The 22,522-nt window shown below is 36.1% G+C and overlaps 1 protein-coding gene across 24 annotated transcripts in view; it reads right to left on the minus strand.

The window, feature by feature from the left end:
• Window positions 1-22,522, minus strand: part of TFDP2 (transcription factor Dp-2) — a 163,453-nt gene that overhangs the window by 16,271 nt on the left and 124,660 nt on the right. For 13 of the 24 annotated variants that reach the window (XM_026018502.2, XM_072727049.1, XM_072727032.1 and 10 more), the window contains 3 exons: window positions 9,306-9,468; window positions 5,128-5,271; window positions 2,577-2,645 (listed from right to left, as the gene is read on the minus strand). In XM_026018502.2, the coding sequence (XP_025874287.1) occupies window positions 2,577-2,645; window positions 5,128-5,271; window positions 9,306-9,468 (376 nt within the window). Of the gene's footprint in view, window positions 1-2,576; window positions 2,646-5,127; window positions 5,275-9,305; window positions 9,469-22,522 lie in introns of all 24 variants that reach the window. The other 11 variants (XM_072727040.1, XM_026018503.2, XM_026018501.2 and 8 more) reach the window with 1 other exon arrangement.

Consider the following 22,522-nt stretch of genomic DNA (forward strand, 5'->3'; position numbering starts at 1 on the left):
GGGTCATGCCTGGGAGGGAATATCAACAGTGATAAACCAGAGTTCTTATATATTTATGACTCACTATTCAATACTGTGTACATTTAACAGTATATCAAAGATTTTTCAGGCCAAGAAAGCAGTAAAAACACATATAATGTTATTTTGATAGTAAAAAGAAAAATCACTTCCCGTTTGTTTTGGATTCATTTCCTTCGTTGCCCTTTGATTGATTTCCCTTTGTTCTTTTCCAGGTTCATTAACATCAATTTCAGAGGCTGAACACAGGGCAGGCTCAGCCATTCATTTTGCTATGTATTAATAGCCCTGGAAAAGGTTTAAGGGCTGGTAGGGCCAGTTATATAGAGAAAAGTAGGGTATCTGGATTACCTACAGATATCATCTACTCACACCATTCCTCCTCTACATTACCAAGGATAAATGAGAAATGGTGCCATGTAAGTAAAACTTACCTGTGTCATGTGATGTGAGTGGTGACACTGACTTGTTAAAAATCAAGCTAGCTTTGCCAGGGTAAATTATTAATGTTCAGGGACATGTTTAATTTACTGTCTGTGACAGCTTTTGAGAGATGAACAACACAGCAGGAAATAAGCTGCATGTATGTCTACCAGAAGACCAGAGAGTAGTTGTTTCCAGTTATACTTTGGGTTTCACTTTAATATTAAGAGAGACCTACTTTTTAAATTTGACAGCTAGGTTGCCCCTGGGTTGAAATCTAGAAATAACTGGTTTGAGACATACAAAAGGAAAAGAAATTTAGAACTTAAAAAATACAGTGTTCACTGTACAAAGATAAGCAGAGGAAAAAATATTCAGGTTCATTCTTTATGAAGGCTATCTAGGGATGTGAACGTCCCACAGACAGGACGGTGACCGTGCTTAGCACCATTCTTTCCGAGAAGCAGATTATTGTGGGTATACTAATAGACAGGTTTTTCATGAACGCTATGCCAAAAATCAAGCTCTAGAATGAAGGTAGGTCATGAAGTAAGGTCCCATGAAGGTAGGCTCTGAGGGAACCTGAGGAAGGCCTGGCATAGCAGTGAGGGAGTGTGAGCTAGCAGGGAGCTGTGTGGGCATAGGGACAGCATCGGCAGCTGGGGGAAGGAAGGGACAGCATGGATTAGAAGCTAGTGCCTGGCAGGCCAGGTGGCAGGAGGCAGACTTGCACAGAGAGGAGCAAAGGAATAAACAATCAGCTTTCAAGTTTTTTGTTCTGTTTTATAAGCTGTGGAATACTCTTTTCAAACAAAACCTTATTTGGAAATTCAGTATGAAAAAACATATAAAGTTCTCATTCCAGCCCTAGCTCCTCAGGTAGGTCGTCCAGGGCTCAGAGTGAAAAGCAGACACGGAACACAATGAGGAAGAAAGAAATGGCCTCATCAGGGTGGAACTTCGCCTTTGGAGTGTGCTGTGTTTGGGCAATCTCTGCTCTATCTGCTGCTACTCTTTTGCCCTTGCTCTTCTACTTCCTTTCCTACTTCCTTCCCAGGTCATATATAGGTCTCTGCAAGGGCTAAACGGTTTTCTCTTGCTGCTCTGATTTATACATGAACGTAAAATAAAAAAAACACACATAACTATCTAGAAAGTGAAAAACAAAAATGTGGAGTATTTAAGAATACCTCACATACTCTGTCCATTAGATCAAGGGAGTGTTTTGGAAAAACCCTACTACGATATTTGATAATTTAACTGTTACCTTTATTTCTGAAAAAATGGATTACATAAAAAAATTAAATAGGTTCTAATGGCTGTCAAATCAAAGTGGATTTTATGAGTGTTTGGAAGCTTTTCATATAAAGACAATTTGCTGATTAAAAAAAAAAGCATAAAGACCCTCTGGTTCATTTTAAAAGGGTTTCTGATTGCACTGAAAATGACCCCAGTGTACTGCTCAAATGAATTTTTACAGCAACTGCAATTACCGAAAATAAAATTTACAAAAAAGTCCATGTGATTTTACCTCATATGATTTTTATAAATCGGCTCTATTATATTTTTAAAAACCATCCAAATTCTAGGCAGTTATCCAAAACAGTATAAATACAGGGATCCTTATTACACTATAAAAGCCAATTTTCTTAAAATGAAATGCATTTTTAACTTTTGGTATTTCTATGAAGCTTACTGAATCACCATATATTATTTCGTTGTTTATAGATAATAAGTCATTATAGGTGGATTTGATTATCTTACTCAAAGTGCCTGAAGTTCAACTAGTCTTACTTCTTTATATTCTAAATTATTGCTAAAATAAACACATACAAAAGGACCTGAGTTTCTGTTCAGAATAAAGGTCAGAGGTAAATCGCTGGGTAATATAAGTCACACACAGGGCAGGTGACATGCCATGGGCCATGATGATGGTGAGAGACAGAACCAACCATATTAAAGGCAGACCATGTGGATGGAGGTGAGCACAGATGAAGAGAAGGCCGCCCCAGATTGGTCCCATCGGACACTACTCAAAAGGGACCCAAAGTAGAAAACACTGATTCTAAATGCAAGTAAGGAGAGCAGTAGAATACAGGCAGGGAAAAGAATGAAAACCATCCCAGCATCTGTACCTGCAGGAGAAGTTCTTGCAGCTGGGCCCGCTTCTGCTTTATCCGTTCTATCCTCCTCTGCTTCTCTATCTTTAAAACATAAGTTATAAAATATCATGAACATATGGAAAGTATAAAGTACAGCTCACTTTCCTGGTTCCAATTCTGAGATATCAAGAATTTTCCCCAGGGGTGCCTGGGTGGCTCAGTCGGTTAAGAGTCCAACTCTTGGTTTTGGCTCAGGTCATAATCTCAGGGTTGTGGGATCGAGCCCCACATTGGGCTCTAGGCTCAGTGCAGAAACTGTTTGGGTTTCTCCCCCTCTTTATTTCCCTCTGCCCCTCTCCCGGCTCATGCTCTGTGTTCTCTCTCTCTCTCTCTCTCAGATAAATAACTCTTAAAATTGTTTTTCCTTAAAACTCAGTCCATTTTAACTATCAATATCAATTAAGGCATATCACACCTTTTTGGGAAGCAGGAGTTAGGGTAAGCAAGTAGGCATGATAGCAGAATTGTGGCAACTATTATCAATAATGAAACTCATCCACTTAATAAAATCTTGGTATGCAGTACTTGTTGCTATTTCTTACTCAATTCTAATCAGAATCATAGCTAACACTTAGTGAAGACTTTATTCTGTGTGTCAGCAACTCAACTAAGCACTTCACACACATCTTTTTTTTTTTCCTTTACACATTATCTTAATGCATCTTCACAAAACTCTATGAGGTAAAGTACTGTTGTTACCCATTTTGAATGTAAGGAAATGGAGGCATAGAGGGTGAAGTAACTGCCCAAGGTCACATGGTTCATGAATGTTAAGAGTCAGGATTTGAACCTAAGCTATTTGGTTCCAGAGGCCCTCCTATTAATTACTTTCCTATATTACCCCTAACCTGAAGAATGAGTTAAGATCTCATTTAAGATCTCAGTTTAATTGACTTTTTTTTTTTTAAAGATTTTATTTATTTATTCATGACAGACAGAGAGAGAAAGAGAGAGACAGAGACACAGGCAGAGGGAGAAGCAGGCTCCATGCCAGGGGCCCGACGCGGGACTCGATCCCGGGACTCCAGGATTGTGCCCCAGGCCAAAGGCAGGCACCAAGCCGCTGAGCCACCCAGGGATCCCCAGTTTAATTGACTTTTAAATGGACATTGCTCCTAATACAGATAGCCTACATATCCTTTTTTTTTTTTTTAAGTTTTAAGTATCTTTTTTTTTTTTAATTAATTTATTTATGATAGTCACACACAGAGAGAGGGGGAGAGAGAGAGGGCCAGAGGCACAGGCAGAGGGAGAAGCAGGCTCCATGCACCGGGAGCCCGACGTGGGATTCGATCCCGGGTCTCTAGGATCGCGCCCTGGGCCAAAGGCCAGCGCCAAATCGCTGCGCCACCCAGGGATCCCTAGCCTACATATTCAATACATAATTCCTACTTGTATATGGAATATGCTTATGGGACTAACAAATTTTTGCTTATTGAGGCTTAGTTATCAGCTTAATATTACTGATAATAAAAATGATCCTTAAATTCCACTCTATCAGAAGGAGAAAAGGAGGTCATTTCCATTGTAGACTATGGATAACATTCTACAACTTCTGACGAATGTCTAATTTCTCCCTCCACCCACAAGTAATACCAAGTAAGTTTTGATTTGCTGAGGGGAAAAGGACTGAGAAAAACAGGTAATCAACCATATTTATTGCCAGAAACTCTATTTAACCTCAATTTATTCCATTTATGGCCATTATAGTATAAGATGTCAAATCAATTTAAAACCAGTAGGTCAGGGTACATGCTCATATAGGAAAAATTGTCTATAATGATTAAAGTTAATGGAATAAAAAATTTTTTTTGTTTGTTTTGGTTTTTGGATTTTATTTGAAAGAGAGAGAGAGCGAGAGAGAGAGAGAGAGCGTGCGCACGAGAGAGAACATGAGCAGAGGGACAGAGGGACTGATATGGGACTCAATCCTAGGACCCTGAGATCACGACCTGAACAAAAGGTAGACGACGCTTAACCAACCGGGCCACTGAGGCACCCATAAAAACTGTTTTTGCACATATCATCCTAAAAATCATAGAAGCTGAACATTCTATCCTTTCTGATAAAGATACAGATGAAATACCATTCTGTTGCCACTAATGTGAGAGTCAAAGATAAAAGTTTAAACACAAAAGGTAAACAGCCAGTTTGATTCTTTTGTTTTGTTTTGGATCCCTATAGCAAGCATTTCATCAAATAAGATATTTCTATTCATGAATTGTCCAAAACTTCTTAGTAGAGTGCTCAGAATTAAGCTAGAATAAAATAAAAATCTTATCTAAGAAACTGTAAAAATCAAGTCAATTAATTTCTGTGTCCCTCAGTTTTATCAAACTATATACCTTGCTAAATCTCCTTCCAGTTCTAAAATTCTACACAGATGAGTCTGTTAAAAAAAAAAAAAAAAGACATAGTATACGAGAATAATTAGAAATATTTTAATATATGTATTTCTAAATTAAAATGCATCTTATGTAAAATAAAGCAAACTACTATCTAAAAACAGAGTTTCCTCACTTACCTCAAGATTTTGACATTCCTGGGCAGAATTGGTAGGCAGGCCAATCCACTTGATTTCTTTTTTTTCCTTTGAAATTATGTTCATTGCCATTAGCACATTTAAAGCATCATAAACTCTTCTCCTAATATTCTTCTGATCATAAGCCTGCTAAAAAGTATTTTTAATGAGCGATAAATTTCAAAGGTTAAGATGCAGTCACAGGATATTAAGATATCCTATTTAATATTATTATTATTATAATATCTTTAGAGTGCTTAAAGAATTCTATACCCAGTGAAAATATCCTTCAATAGCAAAGATGAGATACTTTCAAACAATCTAAAACATAATACAATCTAAAAAAATAAAGATTATGTTACCAACAGATCTAAATTTAAAAATACTTAAGGGCCTTCTTTTGGGAGAAGGAAGATGGATGAGATCCAAGATGGGAGTTTGGAGATGTAGGATGGAATGAAGACCAACTCAAAAGGTAAATATACAGGTATATCTCAATTAACACTCAGTTTATAAAACAATAATGTCTTGTGGAATCAAGAATATATATATATAGAACTAACATACATGATAATATAGTATTATATCAGAAAGGGGTAATGGAGTTGTTAGTTAAAGCGAGCTAAACCTCTCCATTGTCTGAGGGATATGAGACTTTGAAAAGTCAAGGATGCATGTTTTAAGCTCTAGGTAAACGGTGCTTTTCAAGTATGTGGGCCAAGTCTGTGTTGATCTGTAAACTGTTACTAGTCTACAATGAAAATAGGGAACTTGCACCAAAATGTCATCACAAAGATCAATAAACACACTGTTTACTTCAGCTGATTTTTTTTTCTTTCTTTGGTAGCAAGATTTATTTTATTTTATTTTTTGGTAGCAAGATTTTTTAAAAAATGATTTTATTTATTTATTCACGAGAGACAGAGAGAGAGAGACAGAGACAGAGAGAGAGAGAGAGACATAGGCAGAGAGAGAAGCAGGCTCCTCACAGGGAGCCCAATGCGGGACTCAATCCTGGAACTGGGATCACGCCCTGAGCCAAAGGCCAATGCTCAACCGCTGAGCCACTCAGGCATCCCTGTAGCAAGAGTTTTTCAATGAAGGAGACTGTGTTAAACTTAGATTGTGGAAAAAGTCCCTTATTTTATTATGGACAAGTAGCTCCTAAGGAAAAATCCAATCAATAAAATGCCATGATAATAAAGGATGGTGGAGAACACGGAATACAGAACTAAACTTAAATAAGTCGGAGATTTAAGTTATAGAACTGAATGTAAATATTAGAAATCCTGGCACTGTGGAAATAATGATAATATAATAAAAAAATACCAGGAGACAACAAAATAGGCTTGCTCGTGTTTTCCTTGCTATTTTAAGGGGTATGGGATTCAAAGCAGATAAACTATCCAAACAGATGAAGTAAATAGTAACACAGGTTTTGGCACAATATATTTATTTAAAGTCATAAAAACAAACTGTAATAATATTACTCTTTTAACAACTACCACTAAGATATTCAATCTGTATCTGTGGTAGACAAAAGATGGGACATGAAAGTAGATATAAGCATATTAACTTCTTCCCTTCATAATCAACAGGTATTGGTTTATAGGTAACAACAAAAGAAACAAAATACTGAAGTTACTTAAAGTTATAAAGATAACCAGTTAAAGAACTAAAGACTACAAACCTTCCAATTTATATATTTATAAAAAAAAATAACACAGCAGGGAATAGACAGAAAACCCCCAACCCTTGCTTGTATTCAGGGATGAGGATGGGGTTGGTAAGTTAAAATTTATATTAGATCAAATGTGCGAAGAAGAAATGCCTCGGTACAGGGACATCTGAATAAAAATTGGAGAGGAGAGAGAAACCATATGGCTTCTTAGCAGAGATTCAGACATAGGAAATAGCAAGTCTAACAGTCTGATAAGGAACGTACCTGGCATATTCACCCTGAAACAAAAAGCAAACAAAAACCCACCAATCTCATTCATGGCTGTCAGGGTAAAACTCCTAAATTTTCAGGAAACATACAGAATTTGATTGAATTCAATATCCATTTCTGAATTTTTTAATTAAGAAAAATGAAAGAAATATTCATTTAAAAGATCAAGTTATGGTTGCTATAATTTCAAGATAAAACTTTTATCATAAGGTGGCTAGAGTATAGTAACTGGGAGAGTTCCTAGTAAGAGATGAGATGAGAGAGGTAATGGTGGGCCAGATCATATAGGTCTTGTAGAACATTTTGAAAATTTCCACTTTCACTCAGAATCAGAATGCAACATACCTTCTCTACAGGTGCCAGAGAAAAGAAAAAAAATGTATTACCAAATAAGGGCTCACAAGAAAAATCTCAAAGCAACTTTAAAAAATAAATAGTTCAATTTACAAAAAAAAAATCCCTATTACCTGGAAATATAAAAATTCTAATGCCATTCTTAGGTCAGAGAGGAAACTGAAACCAAAGTTGCAGAATATTTAAAGAGTAATATATCAGAATCAATGGGAAATGGCTAAAGCAGTGCACATGAGGAAAAGTCACAGCTATAAACATTTTCATTACTAAACAAAAATAAAGTAAATAAAGTATATATCATAATCTACAGGATAGAAAAATAACAAAAGTAACTTCGGGAAAGAGAAGAGACTATTAAATGAACATAGAAAAAAAATGGTTCTTTGGGAAAAATAATTGCAAATAATTTTAAGAACATGTATGAAATGGAGGATTTTCTAAGAAAACACAAAATACTAAGGGAGACAAATATTCTAAACAGGCTAATTACCAAAGTAAAAATGGAGAATGCTATCTAAGCATTACCCCTCACCAAATCACCATGCCTATATGGTATCATAGGTGATTTCTATTCTATAAAATGTCAGGGAAGCAAAATACACATCTAATGCTATTAAACCTATAACAGAGTAGTGGAAGAAGGAAAAAAAGCCTCTAAATTTTAAAAAGCCCAGCATAACACTGCAAATCAAAACTGCAAAGATGGAAAAAAAAAAAACAACAACTGCAAAGACGGTAAAAACAAAAAGATTACATCAATCTCATTTAGGACTGTCAGTGTAAAATAACGAAATTTTCAAAACTACACAAAATTTGAATAAATTAAATATCCATTTCTGATTATTTTTAGTTAAGAAAAAAGAAACATTCAGGATGCCTGGGTGGCTTGGCGTGTGGTCCCAGGATCCTGGGATCGAGTCCCACATTGGGCTTCCTGTAGGCAGCCTGCTTCTCCCTCTGCCTGTGTCTCTGCATCTCTGTGTCTCTCATGAATAAGTAAAATCTTAAAAATAAATAAGTAAATAAAAAATAAAAAAAAAAGAAATAAAGAAACATTCATTAAAAAAATCAAGTTATGGATGCTATCATTTCAAAATAAAACCCTTGTCATAATTAAGATTGGAATACTATACATATTTCCAGTAAGGTCAAGAACTATTTTAAGAATTGTGGAGTATATATAACATGATCACATTTAAATAAAATGCAAATTGATCTATAATGATAAAAAGCAGATCAGCAATTGCCTAGGGATAGAGTGAGAAGGAGGGATACATTACAAAAGGCAGAAAGAACCTTTTGGGAATGACAGAACTGTCCTGTAGCTCTCCAAAATAAACAAATAAAATCTTTAAAAAAATAAAATTAAATAAAAAAGAGAATAAGTTTTATTATGTGTATGCCTAAGGAACTTTGGGGATGATACTCAAGAATCTGGTAATAGTGAATATGCCTTTGTGGAGAAAGATTAAGGTCTGTGGTTAAAAAGAGGACTTACATGTTCCATAAATATATCTATAATGTTCTATGAATATTCTCTGCCTGCTGCTCCTCCTGCTGTGCTCTCAAATAAACAAAATCTTTTTAAAAAAGTATGTTCCTTTTGTAACCCCCAAAATTATATTTAAAAAATACATGCTAATCTTTATGTTTAAATATATAATAAAAGAACCCTTTCTAAAACAAAACTCAACAGAAGAATTCCCCAAAAGACAATATGAAACCCTCACGTTGGGGACTCCCTAGCTTGTCTGAATCCTTAAAAAATGACACAGTCAACCCAGAGATACACTGTTCTTTTTTTTTTTTTTTTTTTTTTTGAGATACACTGTTCTATCACTCATCATAGTCAATGTCAAGTGCATGATCTACCTACCGAATCAGCTGCCAAATGGTTATTTGAATTGGTGAACTCTGATACCAGCTCATCGGCCACTTCATTGTAGGATGTTGTACCTTTCCGCTGAACTTTCTCACATACTTTCATGGAAAAATGTCTCAAGCCTTTTCCATTTTTATCTCCTTTTTTGCTTCGTTTACTAAAAGAGAAAAAAAATGCATATTTATACACCAGACTTCCTTTACAAAACTATAAAGTAATGTGAGAATATACTAATTTGATTTTTGCTTTAGGTGGTCAATTCTAAATTGAATTAGAGATGAGGAAATGTTCTGAACTTAATTTTTGCCTTAAAGCCTAATAAGTATGAGATTAGAGTGCTATTCTATACGCATCATTCATTTATTCAATAAACATTTACTGACCAGTTATTTATTATTATGCACCAGATACTGTTCTACACACATGAAAAGAACAGACAAAAATACTGCGCTGGTGGTTATATACTTACCTTTTTGTATTCTATGTGTACTACAGTTCTTTTTCACTTAAAATTAAAAGTACTACTATCCTCAGTTTCATTTATCTACTCAAATTTCAAACAGAGGTCATTGGTATTAAGAGATCTAAGTCTTCAATTTTTTTAACTTGGGTTAATGCCTAGTCATAAACTTTGATGACTTATTAACTTTTCAGGGGTTCAATTTAGTTCTACTAATTTCTGAGTGTCAACTATATGCTAAGAACTATAATAGGGACTAGAGTACAAAAACGACAACAGAGGCAAAATCCTTGCCATCAAAATGAGTCTTGGGGAAGGGGAGAAAGACAAATCAGACCTATAAGGACAGATAATACCAATATAGTAAGGTAAGTGCCAAATCTGAGTTATTCACAATGTTCATGGGAATTGGGAAGAGGGACGGACATCTTATCTAACCTAGAGGAGAAAGACTTGCTGGAGTAAGAGCCAAGTGAAAACAATCAACAAAATGAAAAGGCAACCCTATGGAATGGGAGAAAATATTTACAAACCCTTTATCTGATAGGGGGTTAATATCCAAAATATCCAAGAAACTCCAACAACTCATTAACAAAGAACCCCCAAATAACCCAATTAAAAAAACAGGCAAAAGTCATTAACAGAAATTTCTCCAAAGAAGAACACAAATGGACAACAGGCAAATGAAAGTTGCTCAACATCACTAATCATTAGAAAAAATGCAAACCAAAATCACCATGAGGTGTTACCTGATACCTGTTAGGATGGCTAGTTAAAACAAAACAAAACACAAAAGATAAGTACTGCTGAGAATGTGAAGAAATTACAATCCTTGTACATTCTTGGTAGGAATGGAAAATGGTATAGCTGCTATGACAAAAAGTATGGAGGTTCCTCAAAATATTTAAAATAGAATTTCCCTATGATCCAATGATCCCCTTTCTGGGTATATATCCAAAAGAACTGAAATCAGGATCTCAGAAACGTATCTGCACTCTCGTGTTCATTGTAGCATTATTCGCAAAAACCAAGATAAGGAACCAATCTAATAGTCCATAGGTAGATGAAAGATCTAATACATACAATGGAATATCATTTGGCCTTAAAAGAGAATGAAATCCTGCCATAAGCAACAACATGCATGACGTTAGAGGACATTATACTAAGCCAATCACAAAAGAAAAAATAATGCATGATGCCACTTACATAAAGTGTCCAAAACAGTCAAACACATAGAAGAGTAGAATGGTGCTTGCCAAGGGCCAGAGGGAAAAGGAAAATGGGGAATTGTTCAACAGGTTCAATAAAATTTCAGTTATGCAAGATGAGCAAGTTCTAGAGATCCACTGTACAACATAGTGCCTATAGTTAACAATAATGTATACTTAAAAATTTGTGGGGGGTAAATCTCATGTTAAATGTTTTCACCACCACCACTACCAAAACAAATGAGAACTGTCAAGCGAAGGAAGTTAGGAAGAGCAACCAGGCAGAAGCAGCAAGAGTAAATACATGGGAGAGTGAAACAGATGATAAATGTTCAGAGCCTTACAAACAAACAGTGCAGTATTATCAGAATATAAAGTGAAAGGCAAAAGATGAAGCAGAAAAGTAGATAAGAGGCCAGGCCCTTAAATGCCATCCAAAGGAATCTGTACTTTATCATATTCCATTAGTATAATTATATTCATTTATAAATTATTTACGCATTCTACTGTGTTATATATACATTAAGACATAGACTAAATGTATTTTTTAAAAGAATGAAATAAGGACAGATAACTACTTTCTTTTTCCCACATTCCCAAAGAATCATCTGTGGTTACAGACTACTGCTACTACTACTACTACTACTACCACTAAAATACTGGGAAGTCACTAAAAGTAGTAAGTGAGGGAATAACATGGTGAAATTTTCAGTTAGGCAGAGATTCTGGCTGCAAAGCAGAAGATGCCTTTATGAGAGGCAAAAGTAGAGACAAGAAGACCAGGTGAGAGGCAAGCGTAGGCAAGAAATATCAAGTCCTGAAATTGGGGCAACTGGATAAGTAGGGTTGGATAAGAAGAGACAGATTTGCATAAATTTTAAGGATAATTTATTCTCATCTTTACTAAGTGACTGATGTGAACGTTAAGAAAGAGGGAAATAAGAGAATGACGTTAGAAAGAAGGGTCATTTATTGAGAACAAGGAGACAGGAACAAATTCATGAGTTTCATTTTAAACCTTCTCATCTGTATGGACCAATACCTAGGTAAAATTCACATGCAGCTACTGAGCACTTGAAATCTGGAAAGTCTGTATTAAGATGAATTTCACTGAATTTCAAAGATTTGCATGTGAAATGAATGTAAAATATCTCATGAGTAATTTTTACATTAGTTACATATTGAAATATAAGATTTTAGATACACTAGATTAAATAGGAGATATAAAAATTAATTTCAGGGGCACCTGGCTGGCTCAGTCAGTAAAGCATGCAACTCTTGATCTTGCAGCTGTGAGTTTGAGCCCCATGTTGAGTGTGAGATTACTTAAAAATAAAATCTTAAAATAAAATTAATTTCACACGTTTTTATTTTTTAAATTGGCTTTAGAAAACTAAAAATTCCATGTGTCTTGCACTACATTTCAATTTTTTTATTATTATTTATGATAGTCACAGAGAGAGAGAGAGAGAGAGGCAGAGACACAGGCAGAGGGAGAAGCAGGCTCCATGCACCGGGAGCCCGATGTGGGATTCGATCCTGGGTCTCCAGGATCGCGCCCTGGGCCAAAGGCAGGCGCTAAACCGCTGCGCCACCCAGGGATCCCCTTGCACTACATTTCTATTGGTCAGCAAGGATATTGAGTTTGATGTGTCAGTAGAGTATCCCAATTGATATATTCAATACACAGCTGGATATGTAAGTCTCACTTTGTAAGTGGGCTTATAGGACAAGTCACTTACAAGCTCATCAGCATGTGTACTCATGCCAACCTTCTTCCTATCAGTCTTAGAGGATTAGGTATCCCTCTTTGTTTTTATTTTTTAATTTTTATTTATTTTTTTTAAATAAGTTGCTCTGGAATCTTTTTTTTTTCTTTAAGATTTTATTTATTTATTCATAGAGACATAGAGAGAGAGAGAGAGAGAGAGAGAGAGAGAGAGAGAGAGAGGCAGAGAGAAAAGCAGGCCCCATGCAGGGAACCCGATGCGGGACTCAATCCCAGGTCTCCAGGATCACACCCCGGGCTGCAGGCAGCGCTAAACCGCTGCACCACCAGGGCTGCCCCCCTTTGTTTTTAAATATAACTTCCTGTTTTAAGATAACAGCTGTATTGAAATATAATTCACATATTGTAAGCTCCATTTTTAAAAGTATACAATTTAGCAGCAACTACCACTACCACCACCATTCTTTTCCCTGAAAAGAAACCCTGTACCTACTGACAGTCTTGCCTCATTCCTCCACCCCCTACTATTCTACGCTTTGTTGCTATGTATTTGCCTATTTGCTAAAGTCTACCTTTCTTCCTTTCTCTCATTATCTCTTTCCTCCCTTCCTTTCTTTTTTTATGTAGGCTCCACGCCCACCATGAAGCTCTGTTTCTGTATTGTTTGTTCTCCTTGAGCTATTCTAGCCAGTGGTTGTTTTCAATATATAATCTTATTATGAAACTGGAATCTGATCAAGACTCCAGATTCGGGCATCTGGGTGGCTCAGTGGTTGAGCATCTGCCTTTGGCTCAGGTCAGGATCCTGGGGTCCTGGGACTGAGTCCTGCATTGGACCTCCCTGCAGGGAGCCTGCTTCTCCCTCTGCCTGTGTCTCCTCCTCTCTGGGTCTTTCATGAATAAATAAATAAAATCTTGGAAAAAAAAAATACCAGATCCAACTATACCACTTTAGGGGAAATACCAAGGACAGCATATGTTAAACTATACTACAAGGATTTAATAAACAAACTCTTTAGGCTTTCTCTTTAGGATACATAATGTGGTTCCTTCAACTAAAAAATTATAAGAGGACAGTGGTGGGAGGGAGAAAGGAGAGTGAAGGGAGAGAACAGGTACAGAACGAGACTCTACAGATTTTGTAATACATATAAATTTATTTAAATCCTGATTCAAATAGACTATAAACACACACATACACACACACCAAGTATGGGGGAGTCTGGGAAAATAGCATTAATGTGGGAAGCCTGGGTGGCTCAGTGGTTGAGCATCTGCCTTCAGCTCAGGGTATGATCCTGGAGTCCTGGGATCTAATCCCACATCGGGCTCCATGCCTGGAGCCTGCTACTCCTTCTGCCTATGTCTCTGCCTCTCTCTCTCTCTCTCTCTCTGTCTCTCATGAATAAAATCATTAAAGAAAAAAAAAAGAAAATAGTATTAGCATAGTTTTCAAACTCTTCAAATCCCCACATAAAAACAGAGCAACTAAAAAAACAAAAAAACAAAAAAACAGAGCAACTAGATAGCAAAACCAAAATTCCTTGACAACATTTACAATAAAACTAGATGACAAGGTGTCCTCAGAATTCAAACCACCAAGAGCCAAAAAACCTACACAATAAAGAAATATTCGATGGGGCTGCATCTAATGAATTCAGAATAGGATAATCCCAAAATAGCCAGCAAGAATTTACAACAGGCCAATTTGAGAAGATCAGTTGAAACAAGGAGTTTTTACACCTCTTCAATGCCAGCTGAGTGCAAGGGCCACAATAATGCTGCAACAATCTAGTCTGTATGACTCTCACAACTGATACTCAAGAGAAAACAAGTACTAGACGTAGGCAAAGTATCCACAGCCAGTAAGAGTATCTGAAGAAGAAAATCAAAGCAAGAAAACAGAATTGATACTAAATGCTAAATTCAAGAAAATGTTCAGAAATAAAAGATAATAACCTACAATTGACAAATACCAAGACATTCTAATAAAATTCTGAATTTCAAAGAAAAAGAATTCTTTGTGCATCTAGAAGAAAAGAGTATCAGATTTTTCAACAGGAACGAATTATGCCAGAAAAAATAAATATATTTAGGAAATTGAGAGAAAGTATGAACCAAGGATTTTTGTATCCAGTGAAACTGACTTAAACTCAAATACAAAATGCACAAACTCAGGGATTACTCTTCCCGAAGAAACCATTACAGCACAAGTTTCAGACAATCAAAATGACTAGATACTCACATAATACTTGGTAATCCTATCTACAGTCATCTATAGATCTAAGGCTAAATGAAGTCTAGGAGGGAAAGAGGATAGTATACTAAAGTGGGTATATGCTCCAACACTGTGGATAAAGCATGACTATTAAAAAAATAAGGAGGGGGCACCTGGGTGGTACAGTCAGTTAAGCATCCAACTCCCGGTTTTAGCTCAGGTCATGATCTCAGGGTCTGAGATAAGACTCCCATGTGGGACTCCTTGCTCAGCCCGTGTCAGATTCCTCTCTCCCTCTCCCTCTGCCCCTCCCCCCACTCCCCACACGTGTTCTTTCTCTATAAAATAAATATTAAAAAAAGAAAAGAACAGAGAGAACACAGAGAGTATATGCAAAAAAATTTTAAATGTTTTTAGTAACCACATTAATGGTAATATTAGTATTATTTGGGACACTGGGACATTAAGCAATATAATATGGGATAAAACCAATCATATACACTAATTCTATTACTTTTTCATCCTCATGTCCTTAAAAATCAGGATTCTCACAATGGAAGAAAGGGAAATGAGATGTAACAGAAAAGAGGTTTAGCAAGATTTGAACTGGAAGTATCAATATGAACCCATTAAGTATTGTATCTTTGTGGGTATGTGTCTTAACTCTGTCCATTTAAAAGGACTGGAAAAAATTGACCAATCTAGTAGCAATGAACATCCGCAGCCCCCAGGAGGAGCCTGATATAAAATCCTCCCTAAGGGAAATCAGGGCTTCTTAGAGAAATGGCTGATTCCAGGTACAGGGCAGGAAATGGATAAGATGAACTTGGAACATCTTATAATATCAGGTAACAAGCATCAAAGACTACCAGAGTCATGTCAAAAGGACTTAAGATCAATTAGAAGAGGCTCCCAGTAGCCAAAGATGAAACAATTTAAGCTTCAATTGTGATAATAGGTGCAAAGTATGAAACCCATCGAGTATGTTCAAATTCATGAATTCATAATGATACTTTTAAAAGGGAAGAATTGGTCATCTATGGAAGAAGACCAGGAACAAATTCATCATCTTGAAAACTGGCCAATAAAGGGAGGAGATCCAGCATTTATTCTGCTTTCTTATAGGAACTGTACCTCCAGGTAAAAAAATAGTATATATATATATATATACACACACACACTATTGTGACTATATATATATATATATATATATATATAGTGCTAATAGTTAGAATAATACTAATTGCAACCCACAATAAATTAATAGTTACAACCATTAAGCATGACTGCATCAGCAATGTGCAAATCATAAAAAGAGAGACAATGTTAGAACATCCCACTATCTAGTCTTGCCAAGGATTAAACATCAGTCTGATAAAACATGCCAAACTACAGGAAATACAGAAAACAGAGGAATGTGTTTAGATGCACATGAGTACAAAAATCAATAAAATCTAGACTATGGAAACTGCACAAGTCAAACAGACTGGTTTCAACAACTAAAGTCTGAGGAAAATAATGGGACAGAATGGAGATCTATATATAAAACAGATATCAACTTTTTTTAACAGAATACTAAAATGTGGGAAAGGAGGTACCATTTAGGTAACAAAACTATTTAAACATTCAAGGAAGTGATTAAATATCAGGGTAACATATTTAGGAGAGAGAGAGGGTATAGTGATTTGGATGGGACACATGAAGCGGCCTCTGGGTTCTACTTATTGATCTGGTGATTGTTATAAGACTATTTGCCCTGGGGATCCCTGGGTGGCGCAGCGGTTTGGCGCCTGCCTTTGGCCCAGGGCGCGATCCTGGAGACCCAGGATCGAATCCCACATCGGGCTCCCGGTGCATGGAGCCTGCTTCTTCCTCTGCCTGTGTCTCTGCCTCTCTCTCTCTCTCTCTCTCTCTCTCTCTCTCTCTCCGTGTGACTGTCATAAATAAATTTAAAAAAATTTAAAAAAAAGACTATTTGCCCTGAAGTATTTATTAGTCATATATTTGCTTTTTCATAATTTTCTGTATCTGAATCTTACAAAAAAAAAAAAGCAAACAAAACGTCATTTGAAACAACTAGAAATTTGAATACTTACTACATATATAATACATATAGGAATTATTGTTAATTTTCCTAGGTATAATGATATTGCAGATATGTCTAAAAAGGAGTCTTTTTAGATATAAGAGAGATTTATGATGAAAACGATTTGCTTTACAATAATATAGAAAGAGGTACATACAAAACGAGAAATGCCATGAATTATTGTTGAAATTCAGAGATATGCACGTAAGAGGTTCATGATACGAGTCATCTACTTCTGTATTTTAAATTCTCTATAAAGAGTTAAAAAAAAAAAGAAGAGAAAAAGAATAGTTTGAGCCTTGATTATTTACATTGATTTAGTCCTTAGCCTCAGTTTCCTATACTCTGCCCAGCTTTCTCAGGAAGGGGTCTTTATATATTACAATACCATATAAACACAAAGGAGAACTCAACATATACAATACATGACACTGGATCCTATGGCAGTTTTCATCTAGATGAATAAAAGAACCATCTACCCAATCACCCAAGCCAGAAACCAGAATCGACCTATGTTCTTCTAATGCCCTTCTTATCAAATCAATCTAATTCTATCAAATCTAATCTAATCTAGTCCTAAATAGCTTTTGAATTCAACTTCTCTGTGTTCCCAGTTCATCTAGTTCAGGTCTTCATAATCTCTCTCACAACAGAACTAGAGCCTTGCAAGTATTCTCCTTGTGCTGTCTAGAGGCATTCCAATCCTTCCTCCAGAGGACAGTTATGGTGATCTTTCTTTTTTACAGGTTTTATTTATTTGAGAGAAATAGAATGAGAGAATGAGAATGAGAATGAGAGAGAGAGTGTGTGTGTGTGTGTGTGAGCTATCATCAACAGGGGCGGAGGGGTTGTAGAGGGAGAGGGAAAAGCAGATTCCCTGCTGAGCACAGGGAGCTTGATGCGGGGCTCCATCCCAGTATCCCGGGATCATGACCCGAGCCAAAGGCAGCCGCTTAACTGACTGAGTCACCCAGATGCTTCCCATGGTGGTCTTTCTACATGAACTGGATCATGTCCTGTGCAGTTTAAAACCAGTGGTAGTGGCAAGTAGTAAATACTTACTGAATGCTGAGTATGTACTAGTCATTGTTCTAAGTACTTTCATTTTTTAAAAAAGACTTATTTGAGAGAGATAGCATGAGTGTGAGCATGTGAGCTCCCTCATCTGTGAGCAGAGGGAGGGGCAAAGGGAGAGGAGAATCTCAAGAAGACTCCCTGCTGAGCACAGAGCTCCACATGGGGCTCAATCTCAGGACGCCAAGATCATGACCTGAGCCAAAATCAAGAGTTGGATGCTTAACTGAGCCACCCAGATACCCCATAAGTAATTTTATTTTATTTTTTTAATATTTTATTTCTTTATTTTAGAAAGAGAGCATGAATGGGAAGGAGAAGGAGAAAGAATCCAAAGCAGACTCTGTACTGAGCATGGAGCCCCATGCAGGGCTCAATCCCATAACCTTGAGATCATGACACTGAGCCAAAACCAAGAGTCAGATGCTTAACAGACAGAGCCACCCAGGTGCCTCAAGTAATTTCATTTTTTAAAAGAATCCACCAATTTGTTTGCTACATATATTTCCACACAAAGTCCACTCTACACTGATCTGCCCTTCAGTTTGGGGTTTGTATGTGTGTATGTTTGTATTTATTTTTTAAAGATTTTATTTATTTATTCATGAGAAACAGAGAGAGACAGAGAGGCAGAGACATAGGCAGAGGGAGAAGCAGGCTCCATGCAGGGAGCCTGATGTGGAACTCGATCCCAGGATTCCAGGATCACGCCCTGAGCTGAAGGCGCTGCTAAACCACTGAGCCACCCAGGCTGCCCAGAGTTTAGGATATTTAAATACAAATGGCTAGCCACACATAAATTTATATAATTAGTACAAGTTAGGTGACAAAAATAAATAAGAATTACTAAAAATGGGAGTGCATGAGCTATTTTGAAAGAAATATGTTGTGTATGGGATTTTATATTTATGCTAAGAATTGGATAATGGTTTAAAGTAAATAAAATTCTCAACTTCATACTTATAAACTTTTTTAAGAGCCAGAGATGAAGCAGGATTGTTGTTTTTCATGTAATCCTAGGACTTTTTTTTTTCTAGAACTTTTTTAAAAAAGGGAGCAATAAGATAATCATAGGGTAGTTTAGGGTGATTGCCTAACTAAATTTTCCCTGTACAGTCAGGCACACATAATTTTTTTTTTTTTTAAGATTTTACTTATCCATTTGAGAGAGACAGAGAACACTAGTAGAGGGGAGAGGCAGAGGGAGAAAGAGACTCCATGTTGAGCAGGGAGCCCAATGCAGGGCTCGATCCCAGGACCAGGAGATCATGATCTAAGCCGAAGGCATATACTTAATGATCTGAGCCACCTACGTGACCCAGACATGGATAATATTTAAAGGAAGAAACTACACACAGTCCTTAAATAGGAACAGTTAGACTTTTAACAGCTATTAAAAGTTGATGAAGGGCAGCCTGGGGGGACTCAGTGGTTTAGCGCTGCCTTCAGCCCAGGGCCCGATCCTGGAGACCCGGGATCGAGTCCCATGTCAGGCTCCCTGCACGGAGCCTGCTTCTCCCTCTGCCTGTGCTTCTGCCTCTCTCTTGCTCTCTGTGTTTCTCATGAATAAATTAATAATAATAATAAAAAGCTGATGAACATACTCTTGAAACAAATACAAGACCACATATAAGAATTTTATAAAAAAAAAAAGAATTTTATAAGATTATTCAGTACATGAAATGATAATAAACTTGAAGAAAACTGGTTAATATCAACCTTGGTTAACTATTAGCTACATATTTTCAACAGTTTATTTCATTTAACTCTGACCCACAGTATTCCTCCATCTAAAAAGGAGAACTACAAGTACGCATCTCACAAGGTTGCTGTGAGGATTAAATGATACATCAGGTGATTTTACTCTTCATGAGTTACCAGAATTTTCATAAGCAATATAAAACTGAAGGATACTTCTTAGCACTGGCTGAATCAAGAAATTAAGCTTGTTCTTTGGAAGGCTGGTAGAGCACCATGCCAAAACAAACCCAACCAATACCCACATTAAGATTTAAAAGAAATTAGAATAGCTAATACCTACGGTTCATAGATAGGAGATTGCTCCTACAACCAATTCTATAAAAGTTTCTCTGAAAGTTAAGGAACAATGCCTCTAGTAAAAGAAACATTAAAAGGTAAAAGGACTTAACAACAAAACAGCCCAATTAAAAAATGGGCAAGGGACTGGAATAGACATTTCTCCAAAGAAGATAAACAAATGGCCAACAAGCACATAAAAAGATGTTCAACATCAGTAATCATTAGGAAAATGCAAATCGAAATCACAATGAGATTAGGAAGGCTGTTATCAAAAACAAAAAGTGTTTTGAGAATGTGGAGAAAATGGAACCTTTGTAACATTGTTGGTGACAATTTAAAGGTACAGTCACTGTAGAAAGTATTAGGATCTTACCTCTTTAATATAAAAAGAACTCTTAAAACTCAATAACTAAAGACCAAAGGATATGGAAAGACTTCTTCAAAGAAGATATACAAAGATCCTATAAGCACATGAAAAGATGTCAACATCATTAGCCATTTAGGGAAATGAAAATCAAAACCATAATGAAATATAAGCAATTCACATCCACAAGGATGGCTATAATATAAAAGACGAATAATAAGCATCGGAAAGGATGTGGAGAAATTGGAACCTGTCACTGGTGGGAATGTAAAATGGTACAGCTACTCTGGAAGACAGCCTATCAGTTATTCAAAAGGCTAAAGAATTATCGTATGACCTTGCAATTCTATTGATACACATACACACACACACACACACACAAGAGAAATGAAAACTTGTTCACCAATGTTCATAGTAGCATCAACTCAAATATCCAATGAACAAATACACAAAATGTGGTACATCCATACCATGGAGTAAAAATGAATAATGTACTAATAATTAATATATGCCACAACATGGGTGAACCTTGAAAATATGCTAAATGAAAGAAGCCAATCACAAATATTATCAAGGCAGAGTTCTGTTTCCTTGAGATCAGTTCTCTAAGTTTCAGCCCTGGGGAACAAATGTCTTTGGTATAATATCTGTGTGTGTGTGGAAATGACATGGGAGGTATAAGGGGATTTGAAGGGTTGGGAAGCTTCAACTGGCCCAGGTGTTCCTTGGATAGTCTTCATTTCATTGCCCTCATTACTTCCCTAATTCATTCTTGCTTTCTAAACTTGTCACTCCAAGCCTAGAGCTTCTCTGTATCAGTCAGCACAGGGAAGAATGGCTTCCATTTCTAATTTTGACTTCTATGCGCATATTTTGGGATGTGGATTTCTCTACTATCACTTGTTCTTCATTATAATAACATTGGCTTTCATCTTTTAATTGGAAAATCTTATCTCTACCACCTTTTACAGCACTTTTAGAAATGTATTTTCTTTTATTATTTTTTATGCAAAAATTTCAATAGGATTTTAGAGGTTGGGGTGTAAACATGGTGTTCAGCCTATCATCTTAAATTGAAAGCTCACTGTCTAAATCTTAAATAGAGTCTACACATTTTCTTAGAATCAAACTTTTTGAAACATCAAAGACCCTCTTTCCAAATAACACTAAAATATGCCATAGGGTGTATAAGTGCTATGATCTCTATTAGTCCATAAATAAATTAAAAAATCAGTAGGAAGCACTCTTCACCAAATAGAGCCAAATTGAGAAATAAATAAATAAAACTAATTGGTATAGTTTGAAATGCATGTTAACTTTTATTAATAATTTCATTTGAAGTATTCAAAAGAATTGTACTCAAAGAATACTAGCTTTCCAGGCAGTTAACTAGAACCCATAACCACTGTCTTTTTATATTTTCTCAATAATAACTTCTTTTTATTTACAAAAGTAATTTGTAGTATAAAACAGTATACCCCAGGGTAGAAGTTATTTAAAAATCTATCCTACTTAAATAATGAATTGTTATTCATATATAATAAAAACTTCATTTCCCATTTAAACGAGCCAACTAGAAGAGTTAAATCACAAAACAATTAAATTTGGTAATTCGATAAAATAATTTAGGAAAAAATCCTAAACTTTCCAGGAAGTATGTATCCATGATATGTGTGGAAGGGAAGAAGGGGTCTGAAATGGGAAATAAATGTTTATTCGTTATGGATCTTCACTCTCTCCCTCTTTGGGTTGTATCATTCAGGCTTGTGACCATTTACATGCTGATGATCCTACTTATATACTAATGATATCACTTAGGTAGTAACTAATAAACTTATTGAACTTCATATATCCAAAACAAAATTCCTTCCCAAACCTACACTGAACTACAGTAATGTAAAGGGCATAAATATTCACCAGCTTTTCATGCAAAAAAAAAAACAAGAGCTATCCTTCATTTCTCCTCTTCCTTCCTTGAATCTATCAATAAATCTTCTTGGTTCTACCACCATCATTTACCCATTTTTTTCCA

The sequence above is a fragment of the Vulpes vulpes genome, chromosome 11, assembly GCF_048418805.1.
Source record: "Vulpes vulpes isolate BD-2025 chromosome 11, VulVul3, whole genome shotgun sequence".
In the NCBI taxonomy this organism is placed as follows: Eukaryota; Metazoa; Chordata; class Mammalia; order Carnivora; family Canidae; genus Vulpes; species Vulpes vulpes.